This window comes from Diceros bicornis, chromosome 4 (genome assembly GCF_020826845.1).
Source record: "Diceros bicornis minor isolate mBicDic1 chromosome 4, mDicBic1.mat.cur, whole genome shotgun sequence".
NCBI classification, from domain to species: Eukaryota; Metazoa; Chordata; class Mammalia; order Perissodactyla; family Rhinocerotidae; genus Diceros; species Diceros bicornis.
Genome location: NC_080743.1, coordinates 13,438,752 through 13,459,013, shown reverse-complemented (window position 1 = coordinate 13,459,013; position 20,262 = coordinate 13,438,752). Strand labels below are relative to the sequence as shown.

The window sequence follows — 20,262 nt, the reverse complement described above, 5'->3', positions numbered from 1 at the left end:
GTCATAATAAACATGTACACCAAAAGTATTCTCTTGAATTTGAAAAACCACTCTTATTGCTAAAAAGTTTCTTACCAAAATTTGTCTGGTAATTTGAGTTGTGATTTCCTTGGCATCTAAGACGATTGATGGTGGGAGTGATGACACCTCTGCAGCTTTTAATCCTAAAAGTATAACAATGGGGCTTCAGTATTGTTATTGCTGGTATTGTTGTTTGTTTGAACCACTATTAATCTTTTCTTCACAGATTTAAACTTCCCTTCTCAGGCATTTCTGAACTACTTAACAATTCCCAAAATCAAGTTTTCCAGAGTTCTGGATGACAACTTACCAATTATTAGATTTAATTACTTGTCCAAGACATATAAGACAAATTAAGAATAAGACATATATATAAGACATATAAGACAAATAAGAATACCAATTACCTCTCAAGAAACTTCTGAGATAGCAGGAAAACATGATAGGGAAAGGAAAAGAGGTAATTAGAAAAGTGAATAATAGTAATAACATCGAAATTCCAACTATACATACAGTTGGTTAATAGAAGGTCAAAGGATATATGGGATTTTCAGGGGAAAAGAATGTTTAGTCACAGAGATAACCGACAGCTGAATATTCATCTATTTAGCAGATCAATGAGGGAGGAATTTCTCAGAAGATATAATAAATTAAAATACAAATTCATGCAAATTTAAAGTACCAACTAGTATTCTTATGTTCTCAGAGTTCAATTGTATTGTATAAATGCCATATAGGCTTTCTACTGTTTCTACTGTGCTGACGGTTTATTGTATTTATTGCTTTAGAGGCAATAGAAGCAACACTGACATTTATTTACGTGATACTAATTGCTAAGCACTATGCTAGACAGTTCGTATTTGATAATTCACTTAATCTTCACAAGCCCACATATATGGAAAATTATCCCCATTTAATAGGTGAAATTGAGGCTTATAAAGGTTAAACATCTGACACAAATTAAGTTATCCATTGACTTCCCATTTCAAACAGCAAAACAAAGATGCTTTTTTTTTTCCTCTCACAAGGGTCACATTCACGGCTAAAATAACTTTTGGAACTTTATATGTATAGGTCAACTGAAAATTATCTGAATCCAGGAGATTTTACACACGTCACATAATGATTTAGATAGAAAATATCTAATCAAGTTTATGAATATCATATGCTTTGGTAATATATTCCACTTTAAGACTTTAAGTTTAATCATCAAGTTCCCTGAATCTGAAGAAAAGAAGGAAGGACCCTGTTACTGTAAGATGGTGTAAGAAATACACAATTTTCAACTCATTCTATAACTTGCAAATATAAACTAAATTACATTTTTCTAAGATAGAAATTAATACTTCTGGGCCTGTCATGTGTTCTAATTCTATGTAATGCTACATAGTTACTGGTTAATATAAATTTAAAAATAAGCTTATTATATATAAAATGTGAGTTTAACATAGAAAATACAGTCTTAGAGCAAACAAGTGCTAAAAAGAATGAGAGGGAAAGTTGCTTAGATTAGCAGACAAGGAAAGGGGAGAAGAAAGTTTGTCTTATGAGAATATGTGTGCTTCAGTGTATAGATATAATTTCTATATGCAATACCATAATTTTTTTCTTCTGTGAGTCCTTTAGAAAGCTTGTAAGTATACAAGATTGCTTCTTTATTTCTTGAGGTATTCTTTACATGTTGAACTTCAAAATGCATGTTTTCTACATTAGGATACAGGACATCTATATGGCATAGTTCCAGGAAATGTGTAGCAAACAGTGTAAATGCCTAGAATATATAATAATGAATATCAGTACCCTTTAAATAAACTAGAAAATTCTATTTTAACTATTTAAACATAAAATTTTAGTTTAATTTTCCAAGTAGCTTGGCAGAAATGTAGGAATGAAACTGATAACTGTGAGGCTAACATAGTTGATTCATTTTTAAATGTTTTGAAAATTTATATTCAATGAAAGAAACATGCTTATTATGTTTACACATACACATATATGTAACATTATGGGAAAGAGAATAAATCCAAAAATAAAATCCTAAAAAAACTGAAGATGTTGAAAAGATGATGTTTACCAGAAATAAAGCTATTAACTGAGGTAATCATTAATTAGAGAAGTAATCCACAAACAAAATCATAACATTTCCCTCAAGTTTTAAAAAACTTTAAAAGGAGCTTCCCTCCATATAAGTAGTTTTTGAAAAGTGGAATCAATGTGTTGTCTTAAGTATTTGAAATTGCAAAGATTTTTAGTTTTTATATTTGCACTGTGTTGGGGTTAGGTACTCCTAGGGGGAAAAAAAACACTGGAAACAGTGCTATGACAATGATTCTCAAACTTTAGTAATCCCCTGGGGAGCCTGTTAAAGATGCAAATTCTTGGTGCTTATCCCCCCAAATTCTCAATCAGTGGCTGTAATGTGGGGCCCCAGGAAAGTACATTTTCCCTGAGTACTTTAGGTGACTTTGATGGAGGTGGTTCAAGTGACTTATGACCACCAGCACATGGTTTCCTGCCCAGAGTTACTAAAGCAGATAGAGATTTGAATAATTGGTTATTCATACAATCAAGAATGTATTAATCTCTTTCCCAGAAGAGGACACAAACTCCTTGAGTGATGTTTACTCTTCTCCTTGATACCCTGTAACTTAAACACTGTGATATAAAATTAATAATACTTAAACTATGATAAAGAGTCAACGCATCTTATGCTATATGATAAGAATATAAGAGAGGGAAGAAAACAAAGATATATACACACGCACAAACATATTCATAAAAGAATAAGGAAGAAATACACATTACTCATGACAATTACAATCCTCATCTGTAACTGCTCACATGGTCATAGCTGGTATTTATAACTATCTTCTTCCACTATCCATGTCATATTCCCTTTGCCTTCAGCAAGCACCTCAGTTGGTCACGGTTTTTTACTTGGTAGAGTGGCCCAAACCTTCATTCCTGAAAGGTCTGGGCCATTAGTAGTCATGCCTGAATTGGGTTGCTATAGTTTTCAATTGCCCTTAATCATAAAGCATGGTAGTAGTAAAAGACACCTTAAGGGATCTTCTGTATTCCAGACATAGTCTTCCTTACCTCCATTGTGAAGTAGTAATCCAATTTCCCTTTGGTAGTCAGGATCAATCACCACAGCCAGCACAGTAACTCCCTTCTTTGCCTATTGATTCAGAGGCATAAGGAGCACAAAGTAGTCAGGTGGTAGTCTTAATTTCCAGTTGAAAGGAATCAGTGTGTCTCTTGGTGGAAGCATTTCTCCCTTTGGAACTCAGAGCTCTAGGCCAGCAGAGCATGAAGTCACGGGAACAGGAAGCAAACATTTTGCTAGTGGGTCACTAGGGGTAATAGTGAGTGGTGCTAATCCCATTTCCACTTCTTGATTTCTAGACCCATGAATGCTGGCCATGGGAGAAACAGTACCATATACTGGACACTAATACAGGTTTATGGAGAACTTTGCCCCAGCCCTGTAAGATATTGCCACCTAAATGGCGCTGTAACTGCGTCTTCAGAAGGCCATTCACCATTCTATCAAGCCAGCTGCCTCAGGATGATGAGAAACATGATAAGACCAATGAATTCCATGAGCACGGGCTCATTGCTGCACTTCATTTGCTATGAAATGAATTCCTCAACTACAAGCAATTCTGTATGGATTACCATGATGGTGGATAAAGCATTCTGTTAAGTTCACAGGTGGTAGTTTTGGCAGAAGCAATACATTCAGGGAAGGCAAATCTGTACCCAGAGTAAGTGTCTAGTCCAGTAAAAACAAACTGCTGCCCCTTTCATGATGGAAGCGGTCCAATGTAATTAACCTGCTAGCAGGCAACTGGCTGATCACCTCGGGGAATGGTGCCACGCAAGAGGCTCAGTGTTGGTCTTTGCTGCTGAAAACCTGGGCACTCATTGGTGGCTGGAGCCAGGTCAGCCACGGTGAGTGGAAACCTATGTTGCTGAGCCAATATATAACTTCCATCCACCACAGCCACTTTGTTCATGAGTTCATTGGGTGATGGCAGGGGTGGCTGGGGAGACACGCCAACTGGCACCCACAGAACAAGTCATCCTATCCACTTGATTATTAAAATCCTCTTCTGCTGAGGCCACCATTTAGTAAGTATTCACATGGAATAAGAATACCTTCACATTTTTTGCCCATTCAAAGAGATTTATCCACATACCTCTTCCCCAAATTTCCAATCAATACAATTTTCCAATCATGTTCCTTCCAAGTCCCAGCCAGACCAATGGCCACAGCCCATGAATTGGTATATAATAATCACACATCTGGCCATTTCTCCTTCCAAGTAAAACGAATAACTAGGTACACTGCTTGAAGTTCTGCACACACGAACAATTTTCCTTCATCACCGTCCTTCAGGGATGTCCCAGAAAGGGGCTGTAGTGCTGCAACTGTCCACTTTCAGGTGGTGCCTGAATATCATGCAAAACCATCTGTAAACCAGGCAGTCCTTCTCTTCTTCTGTCAACTGATCATATGGGACTCTCCATAAGGCCACAGGTACAGACAGAGAGAGAGAAAGTAGTGCAGCTGGAGTGGGCACCATGAGCATTTGGGCCATTTCTTCACGTAACTTACTAGAGCCTTCAGGGCCTGCTTGGGCCTGATCATGTATATACCACTTCTATTTGATGATGGAGTGCTGCTTTGCATACCAACTTTATGGCTGGTGGGTCAGGCAACACTCAGTTCACGATGGGCAGCTTAAGCTGCATGATAACAGTGGCCCATGGTTAATCATTCAGTCTCTACTAAGGCATAGTAGCAGGCCAAGAGCTGTTTCTCAAGGGGAGAGTTGTTATCCACAGAGGATAGCGGGGCTTTGCTCCAAAATGCCCTGTGTTGCAATTCACCTACAGAGTCCTGCCAAAGGTTCCAAACAACACCTCTATCTGCCACTGACACTTCAGGCACTACTGGATCTGCCTGATTACATGGCCTAAGCAGCAGAGCAGTTTGCATGGCCGAAACTGTTGCAGAGCCTTCTCTTGTTCTGGGCCCCACTCAAAACTAGCAGTTTTCAGGTCACTTGGTAAAGGGGCTGGAGTAACACATCCAAATGAGTAATATGTTGTCTCTAAAATCCAAAAAGACCTATTATGCATTTTGTCTCTTTTTTGATTGTAGGAGGAGCCAGACATAACAACTTACCTTTCAACTTAGAAAGGATATCTCAACATGCCCCACACCACTGGACCCCTAGAAATTTCACTGCGGGAGAAGCCCCCTGTACTTTCATCAGATTTATTTCCCCCTCTGACACACAGATGTCTTACCAATAAGTCTAGAGTAGTTGCTACTTCTTGCTTACTAGGTCCAATCAGCATAATGTTATCAATGTAACAGACCAGTGTGATATTTTGTGGGAAGGAAAGTGATTAAGATGCTTGCAAACTAATTTATGACATAGAGCTAGAGAGCTGATATACCTCTGAAGTTGGAGAGTGAAGGTGTATTGCTGACCTCGCCAGCTGAAAGCAAACTGCTTCTTGTCGTCATTATTAACAGGTATGGAGAAAAAAGCATTGGCTAGATCAATTAGCTACATATCAGGTACCAGGGGATGTGTTAATTTGCTCAGGCAATGAAACCTCATCTGGTACAGCAGCTGCAACTGCAGTCATCACTCAGTTAAGGTTATGATAATCCACTGTCATTCTCCAAGATTCATCTGTCTCCTGCGCCAGCCAAACAGCTATTGAATGGGGATGTGGTGAGAATCACCACCCCTGCATCTTTCAAGGCCTTGATCCTGGCACTAATCTCTACAACCCTCAAGGAATGCAGTTTTGCTTCTGGTTTACTATTTTCCTAGGCAGAAGTAGTTCTAGTCGCTTCCATTTGGTCTTTCCTACCATAATAGTCCTCACTCCACAGGTCAGGGAACCAATGTGGGGATTCTGCCAGCTGTTGAGTACATCTATCTCAATTATGCATGCTAGAACTGGCGAAATAACCATAGGATGGGTTGGGGACCCACTGGGCCCACTGTGAGATGGACCTGAGCTAAAACTCCATTAATCACCTAACTTCCATAAGCCCCTACTCTGACTGGTGGACCACAATGATGTTTTGGATCTCCTGGAATTAGAGTCAGTTCAGAGCCAGTGTCCAGTAGCCCTCAAAAGTTCTGGTTATTTCCTTTTTCCCAATGCACAGTTACTCTGGTAAAAGGCTATAGGTCCCTTTGGAGAAGACTGGGAGAAAGATTAACAGATAAATTTTTGGCAGTGTATCAGAGTCCTTCCTCAAGGGCACCTAGCCTCTTTTATTCAAGAGGTTCTAGGTCTGTAAACTGGCTCAAGTCTAGAAATTGGTTGAGGGGCTGTGACTCTGGTTTTGTGATTCAGACTAGATTTTTGTTCACTTGACTTAGAACTTTTATGCTTATGCAGATAAAGTAAGAATTTAATAAACTTCCTATCTATTTCACTTCTAGGAACACCATGATCAACTAGCAATGCCATAGGTCTGCCCAAGTCAAGACTATTCTGATTGATGCTTTGACTCTGTTGTCTGTTTTGGTAACCACATCCACCTTGCCACCAGTTGGCTCTTGCCATTCCAAGATCCAGTTACTCCATTGTATTTAGGTTTCCCAATTCAGTGACTGCAGTTTCTACTGAAAGGTCTGGCCTACAGAGAAGAGCGATCACAGAGCTCTTCTAGGATGTTGGGGCTCTTCTTACAAATTTATTTCTCACAGTCATGGTGAAAGGTATGTCTTCTGGACCTGTTAATGGTAGGTGAGTAGTTCTTAAATGACAAATCCACAATAACATTCCAATCTCTCTAATTCTCTGAATCCTTTCCTCTACATTAAACCAAGGCAGGTCCAGCATTTTCAACACACTCACTGTGCGCTACTTTTTGGTTCATCTTTCAGCCAATCAACCAAACATGCTGAGCTGCAACAGTAAATGCAAAATCTCTGCTTAACGAGTCCATATCAATAAATTTGGCCTAATCCAACTTTATGTTCTTTCCATCATTATCCCATATCCTTAATATCCAGTTCCACACATGTTCCGCAGATTTCTATCTGTATATATTAGAAAACTCACGTAGTTCTTTTGAAGTGTAGTGTATCTTCTCATAGGCCACACTTTGTACTTCACCTTTAGAGGCTTCCTGGGACCTCAGTCTAGTTATAGGTCTAGAAGCAAAAAAGAGTGGTACAGGTAGATCCTGAGGAGAATCAGCATTGTCTTACATGGAAACTGCCTCAAGGGAGGCCATTACAGTTTTCTCAGTCAACGCAGAGTTAATCTCTTCAGATGGGGCAGCGAAGCCACTCCCACTGAAGGCCTCTTCCACTGGCAAAGAAGGCTCACCAGAATTTAAAGGCTCAAGTCCCCACCTTCATCAGGATCTTCCCATATGTCCCCTTTCCAACTTTCAGAATTCCACTCCTTCCCAATCAGTGCTTTCACTTTAATAACAGAGTTGCTAATATATGGCTGGGAGTTCAACCTTCATTGTAATTCAGCCAATCACAGGATTAGATTCTGGGTTTAATTTTCAGTAATCTCAGGTCTGTGGCTACAAAAGATAAGAGTCTCCTTCAGGACACACATTGAAGCTTTCAGTCATTTAGGCAGGGATTTATGCAGGAATTTGAATTCCTGAACTCATTCTTTTCTTTCCCCACTTTGTCCAGTGACATTAAGAGCAAAGAGTCAACCTTGTCATATTCATTAGTTTGCCAAAAATGTTTGAAAACATCATATACACAGTCATCCAGCTCCGTGCTTCTTACAAGTGGATACATAAGAGTATCCAATGGTGAATGGTGATTTGTGTATTTCTATTGCCAGATCACACTATGGACTACCAGTGCTTTCTTTACTACTGGAAATAGAGTCATTAGTATCTTTAAATCTAATTAGATTAGAGAGTTAATTCCAGAAACCCTAGAACAAATTCGAAAATTTATTCTTAAATTTTGTTCCTCTAGAACCATTCTCGATATCAAAATCTGTTATTAGTCAGGGTTCTCCAGAGAAAAAGAATTAATAGGATATGTGTGTCTGGAGAGAAATTTATTATAAGGAATTGGCTCACATGATTATGGAGACTGACAAGTCCCCAGATCTGCAATCAGCAAGCTGGAGACCCAGGACAACTGATGGTGTAGTCCTAGTCTGAGTCCAAAGGCCTAAGAAGCAGGAGGGCCAATGGTGTAGTTCCAGCCCAAATGTTGGCAGACTCAAGACCCAGAAAGAGCTCATGTTTCAGTTCAAATCCAAAGGCAGGAAAGAACAGGTGTCCCAGACTGAAGGCAATCAGGCAGGAGGAGTTTCCTCTTATTCCCGGGAGGGTCAGCCTTTTTTTTCTATTCAGGACTTCAACGGGGCCCCACTAAAAACTGACTAGATGGGGCCCACCCACACTAGGGAGAGCAACCTGCTTTACTCATTCTAACAACTCAAATACTAATTTCATCCAGAAACACCCTCACAGATACACCCAGAATAATGTTTGACCAGATGTCTAGGTACTCCATAGCCCAGTCAAGTTGACATATAAAATTAACCATCACAGATACTAATTAGCTTTTAATCCTAACATGTAATACATGCATCTTATTTATATGAGAAACTCTGCTCAACCGACGTAGACTCAGAGTTACAAAGACTAATGTTATCTATTAATATTACTTTTGATTCATCACATACTTTAAGTATAAAATAAGATTTTCCTCATTCTATATAATAAATCATTATGGACTCTCATTTAAGGTAAAGAACTTCATTTTAGGATATTTTAAGGTGCTTTAAATATGGAAAAATATTTTCATCTAAGTTTTTTCATATCTGTGTCTATATTTTCAGTGATCATCTAAAAAGATATTTTACAAATTAGCTTTATAATAGCAAAATATATAGTTTGTTTTAGATAGTTGATTGTAAAAAAACGTTTTCTCTAAAAGAATGAAATCTTAGTTAGGTAAGTAAAATAGATATTCCATAAAGTGACCTCAGATGCCTAGTTTTACTTCACGTTGTGACATCATAGTCAATGTTATTATACATGGAGACAATTACTGAAATGCTTTCATGTTTTGATATTTAATTTGATTAAAGCCAAGTGACTAGTTTTGACATTATTTGTATTTCTTGATTTCCTCCTTTCCTTGTCTACATCATGACTATCATATTAACCATTCCTGCTTCCATCAGAAATGAAGTAACAACAATATACAAGCTATGGTATGTTTTTATTACCTAAAATTGCTTAAGAGCTATTTGTAGTTGCCTATAAAATCCAATCATGATAAATATATAAAGGATACCTCAAAAAAAAGACTCAAAATTAGTATACTTAAAATAGAGAAGAGTACCTTTAAGCTCAGCAGATGTTCACAAACAGCATAACAAATGCCAATACCTTCTTCTGTATTAGTACCTCTGCCAAGTTCATCAATTAATATGAGTGATTTGTCATTAGCATTATGTAGAATATATGCTATCTGAAAAATATAATTTTAATATTATTCATTGTAACCAAATAGCTGTCACTATCATACAGAAAAATGAGGAAAAATCCAGTCTCTTTATAAGTTCATCTGAAATATATTTTTATAGAGAAATCCCACTGAGCAGAAACTAACATATTGCTTTTCTTTCTAAAAAATCTCATGACTAATAATTCCAATAGAATAGCTGATGTGTATATAAATAGACATATGCATATGCATGAGACAACAGAGTAAATAACCATTATCTAAAATATTGATGTTTTAGATACAGTGAAATAAAACAAAGCAATGAATTAAATGTTTAAATGAAGCACAAAGATGGCCATTTTCTTCGCCACAAATGACTAATCAATTGTTGACATAAAATACTCAAGACTATCTCTCAAATTTATTTCAACATCTCCATATCCAGAAAAGATGGAAAGAAAAATTAGGAACCAGCATCCAAATCCATTGATTCCTGGTTAAACAAATGAATTTAAATCCATGCCCAACAAAAGACCAAGATTTTAATTGACAGAAATGCTCCTTCTCGGGCCGGTCCTGTGGCTTGGTGGTTAAGTGAGCGCGCTCCGCTGCTGGCGGCCCAGGTTCGGATCCCGGGCGCGCACCGATGCACCGCTTCTCCGGCCACGCTGAGGCCGTGTCCCACATACAGCAACTAGAAGGATGTACAGCTATGACATACAACTATCGACTGGGGCTTTGGGGGAAAAATAAATAAATAAATAAAATTATGAAAAAAAAACAAAAAGAAATTCTCCTTCTAGAGAACACTGAAGATTATTAATTTCCTTCTCAAAACTAGAATTCCACTCTTATTATGTCATGACACAATAGCAACCTTCAAGGCCATTTTACCTTTCTGTGGGACTAAGTTTCTTGAGAGCTAGAACCATTTAAAAATATACCTCAAGCACCTAGTATATTGCTATATTCTCCCAGAGATATACAATACATACTGAATAATTATATAACTGTCATATGCTGTGGGCAAATAACTTTATTCTCTCTCTATATGCAGAAAATTAGCCAACTGTATAGTGATAATTCCTACCTACTAGAGATAGCCCAAGAGCTATACTAAATTCCTTTAGCCCTTCAAGCCTACTTGACATTTGCTCAGATCAGAAATAGGTGATGATACATACTTTGTTATGGGAAGTGAAAATTCTATAAGGGCACAGAAGAGGATGCTTTTTAAAAGCCTTCTAACACAGTGATCTTTTATTTCAAAATCAAGTCTAACAGACAATAGATATTATGTAAAATGGTCCTAAACAGGTCATCCTTTTCTGAAAAGTCTTTTATATATTCCATACAAAAACATAACAGCATGTTTTTATCATTCAATAACACTAGCTTTTTCTTTAAAAGTGTATTTTTCAATAAAACATTTGCCTCCATTTCCACATAAGACAGAAATTAGGAAGCTGTCTTTGACTGCCCTCTGGCTCTTGTAGAGGTATACAAGCAGATCTGCATGTTTCAGAATAAGACTACTTTCTCACACTATAATTGACCATTAGTGGGAGAATTTAATGTTTTTAACATAAGAAAGTTCAGTTTGGGTACCTCTTTCATTTCCTTCATAAATGTTGATGAATTTGTTTCTATATCATCATCAGTACTGATTCTTGTAAAAATCTGTTCAGCAATTCTAAAGGAAGAATATTCTGCTGGAACATACGAGCCTATAAAATATAAAGTCAAAGTAAATTGAAATGCTTTTATGAAATATAAGTACTAACACTTTGCACTTTCCATCAATTCAGATTATTTACTAGCCTATCTAAGGATGATGTGGCAGAAAGATCACTGCATATGGAGTTAGAAGACATTGCCCCAGCTCTGTCACTTATTGTATAACCTTGGACAGCACTTAAACTCTCCCAGTCTCATCTTTCTCATATATAAAATGGAAATACTTCCCTTACCTATTGTGCAAAATTATTTGGAAATTCAAATAAGATAGTATATATTCAAATACATTAGAAAGATTCTTATAAACTTGATAAAAATTTTAAATAATATAGTTAGATGATAAAGAACATTCAAAATATGAAAATTTGAAGGAAATGCTTATGAAGCTCAAGTTGATAAAATCATTATAGAAAGATATATTAGGAAATATCTGTTATTAGAAAGGTACAAAAATACCCACAATCAGAACGAAAGAAAAACATTTTATTAAAAAAAAAAGGTGAATTTTCATCCACAAGATTATTTCTGCCTGAGAAGTTATCAGGCTAACTAATCTAAAACATTCACCTTTTGAAAACAAGTCAATCTGAATGCACCTACCTCTATACGGAATGGGATAGAAAAGGTATTCTAAAATCAAAAGAAGATGAAAATATACAAATAGTTGAATAGAAAAGTATCAAGTATACAGAACTCTGTATAGACAAAATGGTAAAATAATGTGAACAAAGAAACAAAGCCAGATTATTCTAGCATTTAAAACAAAGATAAGGATGAAGAATAGGATCTACCTCTGAGGAATAAGGACTAGCAGGAAAAGAAAGCAAAAGTTAGGATAATACTAATAAAAATAAAAGTAATAATAATAACAATAGTAGTTACAATGATCTCACTGGTTGAGAACCACTGCATTAGGATCAATCACCTCACCTCTGATTCATATGGCTCTCAAGGAAACCCAGATTTCAGAGATAAGAGGTAAGTTGTGTCTCTACACCAAGAAATATGTGACACTGTTGGCCCAGTGACAGGCATTTATATGCGTGTGTGTGCACACATGCGTGTGTAATATATCCATTGCTGTGGCCAAGTTACTGTACCCCTTAAATTAAGTATGGGAAATATTTCTCTGCCCATTGTTATAATTTTGGACAAATCTTACATGGGTTATTAAAGGCAGCAGCTTATCCTACTTATTTCACTTTTTCTTACAACAAAGTTTGGTTTTGAATCTGAGATAATTATATGATTCAGTTTAGTAATAACCGATATAACATTAATAGTTATAGTAAGGAAGTTTCTACTTCTGTTATATCCCACAAAATTTTTAGAACAATGCAATCCAAATTGGATGGAAGTTAATAAATACCAAATAGTAAGAGTTATGGTCTACATACTAGACACTATATACTTTTAGGTAAGAAAATCTACTCCAAACTGTTCTTGGGTAAATTAAGCACCTGGATCTAAAATATCAGGCACAAAACATTTTAAATGGGGAGGAGAATTGCTAACTATAAAGTAAAGCCATAACTTACCAATCTGGGCCATAATCTGACAAAGAGCAATCTGTTTTAAATAGGTGGATTTCCCACTCATATTCGGTCCAGTTATGATCAAAAAATTACTCCCTTCCATAATATAGGTATTGTTGGCAACAGGTTTTTCCACAGATATTTTTTCAAGAATGGGATGCCATCCCTGTTTGATTGCTAAAGTATCAGTAAATTCTGGCCGAACTAAAGAAAAAAATAGAATGGTTTGGTTTTGAAAAATTAATATATTTATATTTAAAATTTCTGTGGTGTGTACATATTGTGTATACCTTAATGATTTTACGAGGGTCAATTTGGAACAATAACAGTAAGGTATTATTTTATCCCAAATCCCTCTAAATTATAACTGATTCATTCTAATCACCACCACAACTTTTATTCACTTACAGAGAAATCTAGGGTTTAGTTCTCTGTGATTCTCCTGGGCTCCAAAACAGTTCATAACACTTTCAGATTTATGTAGATTAGAAAGAATCAACCAGCCATTAATAATACTTTTAAAATAATAATTAATTATCGGTACTCCAAAATTCCACATTGACTTAACCCCCGCCTTAAGCATTATTTCAAATTTGGCATACTTAGCTTTTCAAATGAGGTATGAACATAAGAGTAAAAGCAAATAAAAAATAATTTTACATCCAAACTTTTTTTTTTTGAGGAAGATTAGCCCCGAGCTAACATCTGTTGCCAATCCTTCTCTTTTTTGCTGAGGAAGATTGGCCCTGGGCTAACATCCGTGCCCATCTTCCTCTACTTTATATGGGATGCCACCACAGTGTCACTTGATAAGCGGTGCATAGGTTCACGACTGGAATCCGAATGCATGAACTCCGGGCCACCGAAGCAGAGTGCCCAAACTTAACTGCTATGCCACTGGGCCAGCCCCTGTACAAACTTTTATAAAAGTTTTGACAAAAAAAATCTCAGAGGATAGGGAAAACAGACACAAAAGATAAAGTTTTAATTTATAGAAACAAAGAACAATCAGGTCTCTACGGATACCTTCTGAGGGGAAGGGAGGAGGAAGAAGGTGGGAGGACAAGCAAAAATTAAAATGCTACAAGCCTCTAGATGAAACACACGGGTAAACTTGAAAGTACTCATTATAAAAGTGAGGTTGATTAGAAGAAAAATTTTAAACTGTTTTAAAATCATTTTTAACACACAAAATTCATTATTTATAGGTTTAGAGTTTCAGGATGGTCCCTCTCAAATTAAAATGGAGCAACAGCAAACATTTTAATAGTTAAGAAAACTACTATTAAAATAGCTGATGCCCGGTTTTGACCAAAAAGGAGATACAAAAGATTGAAAAGTTTTGGTCTTTAAAGCACCCATTGAAAAAGTTAAAATTTCCATAACAAATATGGAAATATGAACTGTGAAAAAAAATCTTATTATAAAAATAAATTAACATAATATTTTGGAAACATTACTGCTGATTTTAACTAGAAATTTTAATGTTATTAATCCCACAATTATTCAACCTTAATTATCACATACTAGTTCCGTAAATTTGCATACTGGAGTATGGTTATTACTGATAAGTTGGACAAGAAATTTCAAGGGGCTAACTTGAAGTATTCATTTAACATTAGAAAATTACTTAACATTCGTAATCGAGGCCTATGTATAGATTTGGGATACAAAAATAAACGATATAATTCCTGATCTTGGGATGCTCACATCTAAGCAGTTAGCTTAGAAAATACTCACTTTAGAGACTCATTTCTCTCATATCTATTAGTATTAGTATCAAACTGCTTCTAAGGAGTCTTCAGATTTGAACTTTATACATTTGGATCATTGTCATTTTCACCAAGGAGACAGGTCTGCAGTCTTTCTTATTTTGGGAATCTTTAAAGTTTCTTGCAGTTTTTTCCTTGTGATTTGTCAATTTCTCAGTAAATAATTTTTTGATTTTTAAAAGAAATTTTAAGGGTAATTTCACTTTCTCTATTTTGAGTCTTAGTCCAAGACAATAGGCAAGAGACTATATTTCACGTAAAAAATGTAAAACATTCATAATTATTACATAAAATTGCTTGAATGGAATAAAAATTTCAGTATGCAACATATTTATTCCAAAGAAAGTAACTTACCATAGTCAGAAAGAGTGCAGGCATGAGCAAATGACAGTAGCATATCCAGCATTGACACAGCGTCAGATAGTTTATATAAGCAATGAATATGTTCATAAATCTCACTAAGCAGTTTGCACACTATCCTGAAAGTGCATGTTTGGTAAGACAAATAATGCTTTTTAAAGAGGAACATACAATGTAATTGTAAAACAATATTAAATTCATTGCCTGAGGTAAAATAACATTCACAGTTGAGTTGTACACTACAGATAAGGTCCATTGTTCTATTGTCACATTTTAGAGATGAGGACATTGAAGCTCATACTCAAGGTCACAGCTACTTAGTAGCAAATAATCCATCTTCTGGTGTGTTAACACCATGATTCGAAATGACTGCTTTCATTAAATGCTAATAAAATAAGTTTTTATTAATAAAAATATTTTTATATAGGTCAAATCAAGCCCTCACTATACTTCAACAGATCCCAGCTGCTAACAGTTTTGTGTTTTGGCAGATGTTAAGCTCAACACAAAAGCTATTACTATTTTTCTCTCACTCATTCTCTCTCTTTCTCTCTTATACACACACACACACACACACACAAATATCCTAACAACATAATTATTTAAGCTTTTATGTGGCAGAGTTATCGCATTGTGACATAAGATAAAAATTTTTCCTTTACAAGGAGAAATATGTTCCCCAAACTTACTGCATCTCATAATCTCTGTGGTCTGTGCCCTGAAATGGTTTTGAAAGCCCAACATTCCTCTTTATCATCTCAGCTCACCAATTCTAAGTGTTCTATTTCTTTTTTTTTTTTTTTAAAGATTTTATTTATTTATTTCCCCCCCCAAAGCCCCAGTAGATAGTTGTACGTCATAGCTGCACATCCTTCTAGTTGTTGTATGTGGGACACGGCCTCAGCATGGCTGGAGAAGCGGTGCGTCGGTGCCCGCCCGGGATCCGAACCCGGGCCGCCAGCAGCGGAGCGCACACACTTAACTGCTAAGCCACGGGGCGGCCCAGTGTTCTATTTCTTATTGCTAGCTGAACTGCTACTGTTTCATGAACAGCAAAAGACTGGCACTATTGTGATGTTGCTATGAAAGTATTAAGGCATGAGAAGTTGAGGGTTTACATACCATAGGAAAAGAATAAATTGAATGATGCCCAAGATAAGCCCATGATATGCCAAGTTCTACATCATGATGGAATGCATACTACAGAAGTATCAGTTATAATGGGGTTTTTTTTGCAATTAGATTTGCCCTGAATCTTCTGCGAGGTTCAGTGATCCCAATCACAATAAAAGACTTTAAAAGTTTTAACTATTCTTCTCAGAAATGTTCTTTCATTGCTAACATTCATAATTTTACATCTTTCTGCAACCAGACAAAAAGTCAATTAATGAAATTTACTATAGAGCCTCGAATTAAACCAATTTAATTCAATATTCAAAAATTTCAAATGTTCTTACATGTAAGTCATGTGATAGATTTCTCTCAAAGACTCTTGGCATCTTTCATTCATTTTAATTAAATCTGCTGATGTAAAGCTATAAGAATTTTTCACTTTAGAAATCTGCTGGGAAATTAAAAAACAAATGTCAAGATATGTGTATACTCCTATGAAGTAAAACATACAAATTTTAAACAATAGAAATATAGGTATTTAGGTTAATCACTTTAATTTTTGAGATAGAGTATCACAAAGAAAGTCCCAAATAATGTTTGTGAAAGAGAAAAGGAAGATAACTTCCAAAGTTAAAGCAGAATTTTTTACCCTGGTCCATCTGACGTAACTACTTTTACAGGTCTTAAAATGGCCATATAGAAAGGTTAAAACACTACATCTTATTACCAAGTAATATGCTTGATAAATATCACCAACCATCACTCCATCTCTGACCCTTGTGTTAGCCCTTGCCCCATATCTGAATCTCACTCAATCTCTAACCCCATCACTAAGTCTCAACCCATTCTTTATTTCATCCATCCCACATTACTTGGTAATATAGTCTATATTTTAAAACCCTGAAAGTTAAATGGTTCATTTTTATCAAAATGTACCCCTTGGGAGCAGAGAAAGCAAAGATTAGAATGAGTTAGACTTTCCCAAACTGGTATATTGTGGAGGAGTTAATATGTATGTAGGAAAATATATTTCCCTGATCCAAAGGTTTGGCAATAGTGGATTAAAAAGGTTAAGTAGATTTTTTTACTCCAGGACTTTTAAACCTTTAATAGGCAAATGTGCATTGAGAACTACCTAAAACAGGAGATGGCACAGTATTTTCCAAATTTCTTTCACCAAAAGTACCTTTTGGACTTTCTTTCTTTATTTTCATTTTTTTACCCACACCAAGCTCCCAGAACTGTGGGAAGCACTGTGTTTGATATTTCACAAAACAAACCAAAAAAAAGCTTCTAAATCACTCTTAGATTAGTATAGCTGTTAGGAGGGCGGGTAGGAATAGGAGAAGCAATATATATACAGAACTTTCAGAAATTTGGCATGTAAAACTCAAGGAGCACCTGAAATATGTAAACATAATTCTGTAAAATCAGAAACAATAATTTCCTAACCAAAACTCCAGAATGAACCTTAATAAACTCTGAAGGAAGTTGATCATCGGGTAGGGCTGTACAATCTGTACTCATCTGGATGAAAAATCCTCGAGCAGAGCTAAAACTTGTTCTTAAAGGAAGACTATATTTTTCTGCAAGCTGGGATATCATTCCTAGTGACCAGAAACAAGAGAAACAAGAACGAAACAAGAAAATTTTAACGAGAAAATTACTCTGTTAAAAAAAAAAACAAAACATGATATTTTTCTTGTTATTTTATATATAAATAGGAAGGTCTTATTACTCGTTTAATCTCTAAAGATTTTTAATGTCTAAAATACATAGTTAAGTATTCTTTTAAGAAAAAAACATTACAGTAGAAAGATAGTCATTCTGATAGGTATTTTGAAAGTGAAAGAAACTATAAAAATTAAAATTAAAAAATAAAGCCAAGACTATTTTACACTCTCTGTATTAGGAATATTAGTTTGTAATTCATTCCACTTTTTTGAAAAGGAAGAGAATAATCACATAAATTATTGCAATCTTTAATTCACAATAAGAAACTCCCTCTACAAAATATATTTTAGAAAACAAAATATTCCAAGAAGGAAATAGATGATTCATCAAATAAAATTCCTAAAAAGTCAAAATCTCCCTATCAACCTCAAACTCAACCTCACTACAGAGTTCTCAATTTATATTTTTAACTTGATGAGATTAAGGCTTTGAACAAATCTCAATTAGCCCCAATGGCTATATTTCCCTTTACCATGGCCATATCTACTCAATTACTAACTCTTATCAATTCTTCCTTCAACTTTTGCATTTCTCTTTTCTCATATTACATTGCTATTACCCTAAATAACACTGTGTTAACTTGTAATGGTTTAAAATGGTGTCCCTGTCTCCAATGTTCCACTCAAATTCATTCAGCATATCTTCTTGATCAATTTCACTACACAGAGCAAAAACATCCCAATGCCTCTTCATTCTCCTTGGGAAAAATTCCAAACTCCTGGCCTTCAAAGACTAAATTCTGGTTCCCAGTCTACATCTCTGATCTTATCTCTTACAAGTTCTGTGAGGGAAAGCTCTGTTCCACCCTAGCAAATTTCCTCACTCATCCTTTGAGGTTTCTTTGTGCCTTTGTGCTCAGGTTTGTACCACTGCCAGTGGGTGGAATTCCTTTTTAGGCTATTTTATCTACTAAAAACATGACCATCCTCTTTGCCTCCACACCCAGTCACTCTCTAACCCTTCTAACTTGCAATATTTTTCTTCATATATCTTATATCCATGTGAAATTATGTGACATGTGATTGATATATATCAGCATCAATATACATAAATATACACACAGATGTGAGTGTGTACTTGTGTCTTTATTGTCTGTTTCCCCTACTACAACATAAGCTTCATGAGGAAGAGATTTTGTCTTGTCCACTATGTATTTCCAGTACCCAGAAGAGTGTCTACATTGGACACTACTAGGAGCTCAATATTTGTTAAATGAATTACCGTATTGGCTCAAATGCCATCTCTTCTGGACAAAAATGATCTCTCTCCCTCCACTGAAACTCTTTAGTACTGATAGCCTGCATTTTTCATGTGATTTATACAAAATGTTTTATGAAGGTTACTTTATATTTAAGTTTGGAAAAAAGAACAGACACGTTATAACACTTTGGGATCTTTATTTTTTTTTTAAGTTTCTTTAAATGATAATATATGTTAACCTTATCTGTTTTGATAACAAAAAAATAAATTAAAAATATGCATGGCTAGTTATCACCAGCAAAAAAGTACAGTATGTCCTAAAAAAGTTTATTTCTAAAAACCAGAAAAATATGCTTGAGTAACTAAATTACCTGCTATGTCATCCACAATCTCCGTATATGTTCTTCTGGCTATGTCAAGAAATTCATTTATGTTAGATCTCACTGCATAGCACTTCTGAGTCCTCATGTTTAGGCATCCTTTCATGTATCTTGCATCATCATTAATTACTGTTTTAATCTTTTCAAGTATGATTCCAAACCTAAAAAAGAACATTATAGGCAATAAATCAGTTACTTTATAATTTGTCATAGTTAATGACAGCAAATAGCATATTTTCTTGAAATCATTGTTGAAAATTATTCTGAAAATAAATAATTAAGCAATATATATATTTAAATATACATAAATTAGAACTGTGACTATGTCAATTATAAACTCTTTGTCAGCCGGGACTAGTATCCTAAAACAACATGAAGCCACCAAGAATAATTTTACAACTGCTAATAAACAGATCCCTGAAGTTATACATACTGACTGTGCCTTTGAGTATAAAATATATCCTTGAGGAACTGTTATAAAAGTTCTGGCTTCATGCTCATTGACTCAATAAACATTTACTTATCCAACTTATCAATCACTGTATTAGGTGCAAAGATTCAAGGAAGGATTAACACACAGTCCCTGCCCTCAGGTGGAGCAAGGACACTAAACACAGATTGTGAGACAGTGTAACAAGAATCTCACAATTAGTGATCAGTGCAGTGATCATGCAACCAGAAGTCTAGTAATATATTTAGGAAAAAATTTGTAAAATATTTTCCTAAAGTTTTGTTTTATTCTGTTCTATATTTTATTTGTAATTAATTCATTTTTATTATTAACCTTAATTTGTGGCCTCACACAAGGTGTGAATCTTGTGTTAATAAAATAACAGTTCTTAAGTACCACAAATCTTTTTGGCCAAGAACCAAGGTGCCATTGCAAAAAACAATATTAAAATTAAACTGTATTTAA

At 35.4% G+C, this 20,262-nt stretch overlaps 1 protein-coding gene across 1 annotated transcript in view; it reads right to left on the bottom strand.

Moving 5' to 3' along the window:
- MSH4 (mutS homolog 4) overlaps nt 1–20,262 on the bottom strand; it is an 89,318-nt gene that overhangs the window by 12,095 nt on the left and 56,961 nt on the right. The window contains exons 11-19 of the mRNA XM_058538314.1: nt 19,338–19,507; nt 17,503–17,639; nt 16,377–16,480; nt 14,914–15,038; nt 12,791–12,991; nt 11,124–11,242; nt 9,411–9,539; nt 1,618–1,792; nt 76–164 (exon numbers count right to left, since the gene is read on the bottom strand). Coding sequence (XP_058394297.1) covers nt 76–164; nt 1,618–1,792; nt 9,411–9,539; nt 11,124–11,242; nt 12,791–12,991; nt 14,914–15,038; nt 16,377–16,480; nt 17,503–17,639; nt 19,338–19,507 — 1,249 coding nt within the window. The remainder of the gene's footprint in view (nt 1–75; nt 165–1,617; nt 1,793–9,410; nt 9,540–11,123; nt 11,243–12,790; nt 12,992–14,913; nt 15,039–16,376; nt 16,481–17,502; nt 17,640–19,337; nt 19,508–20,262) is intronic.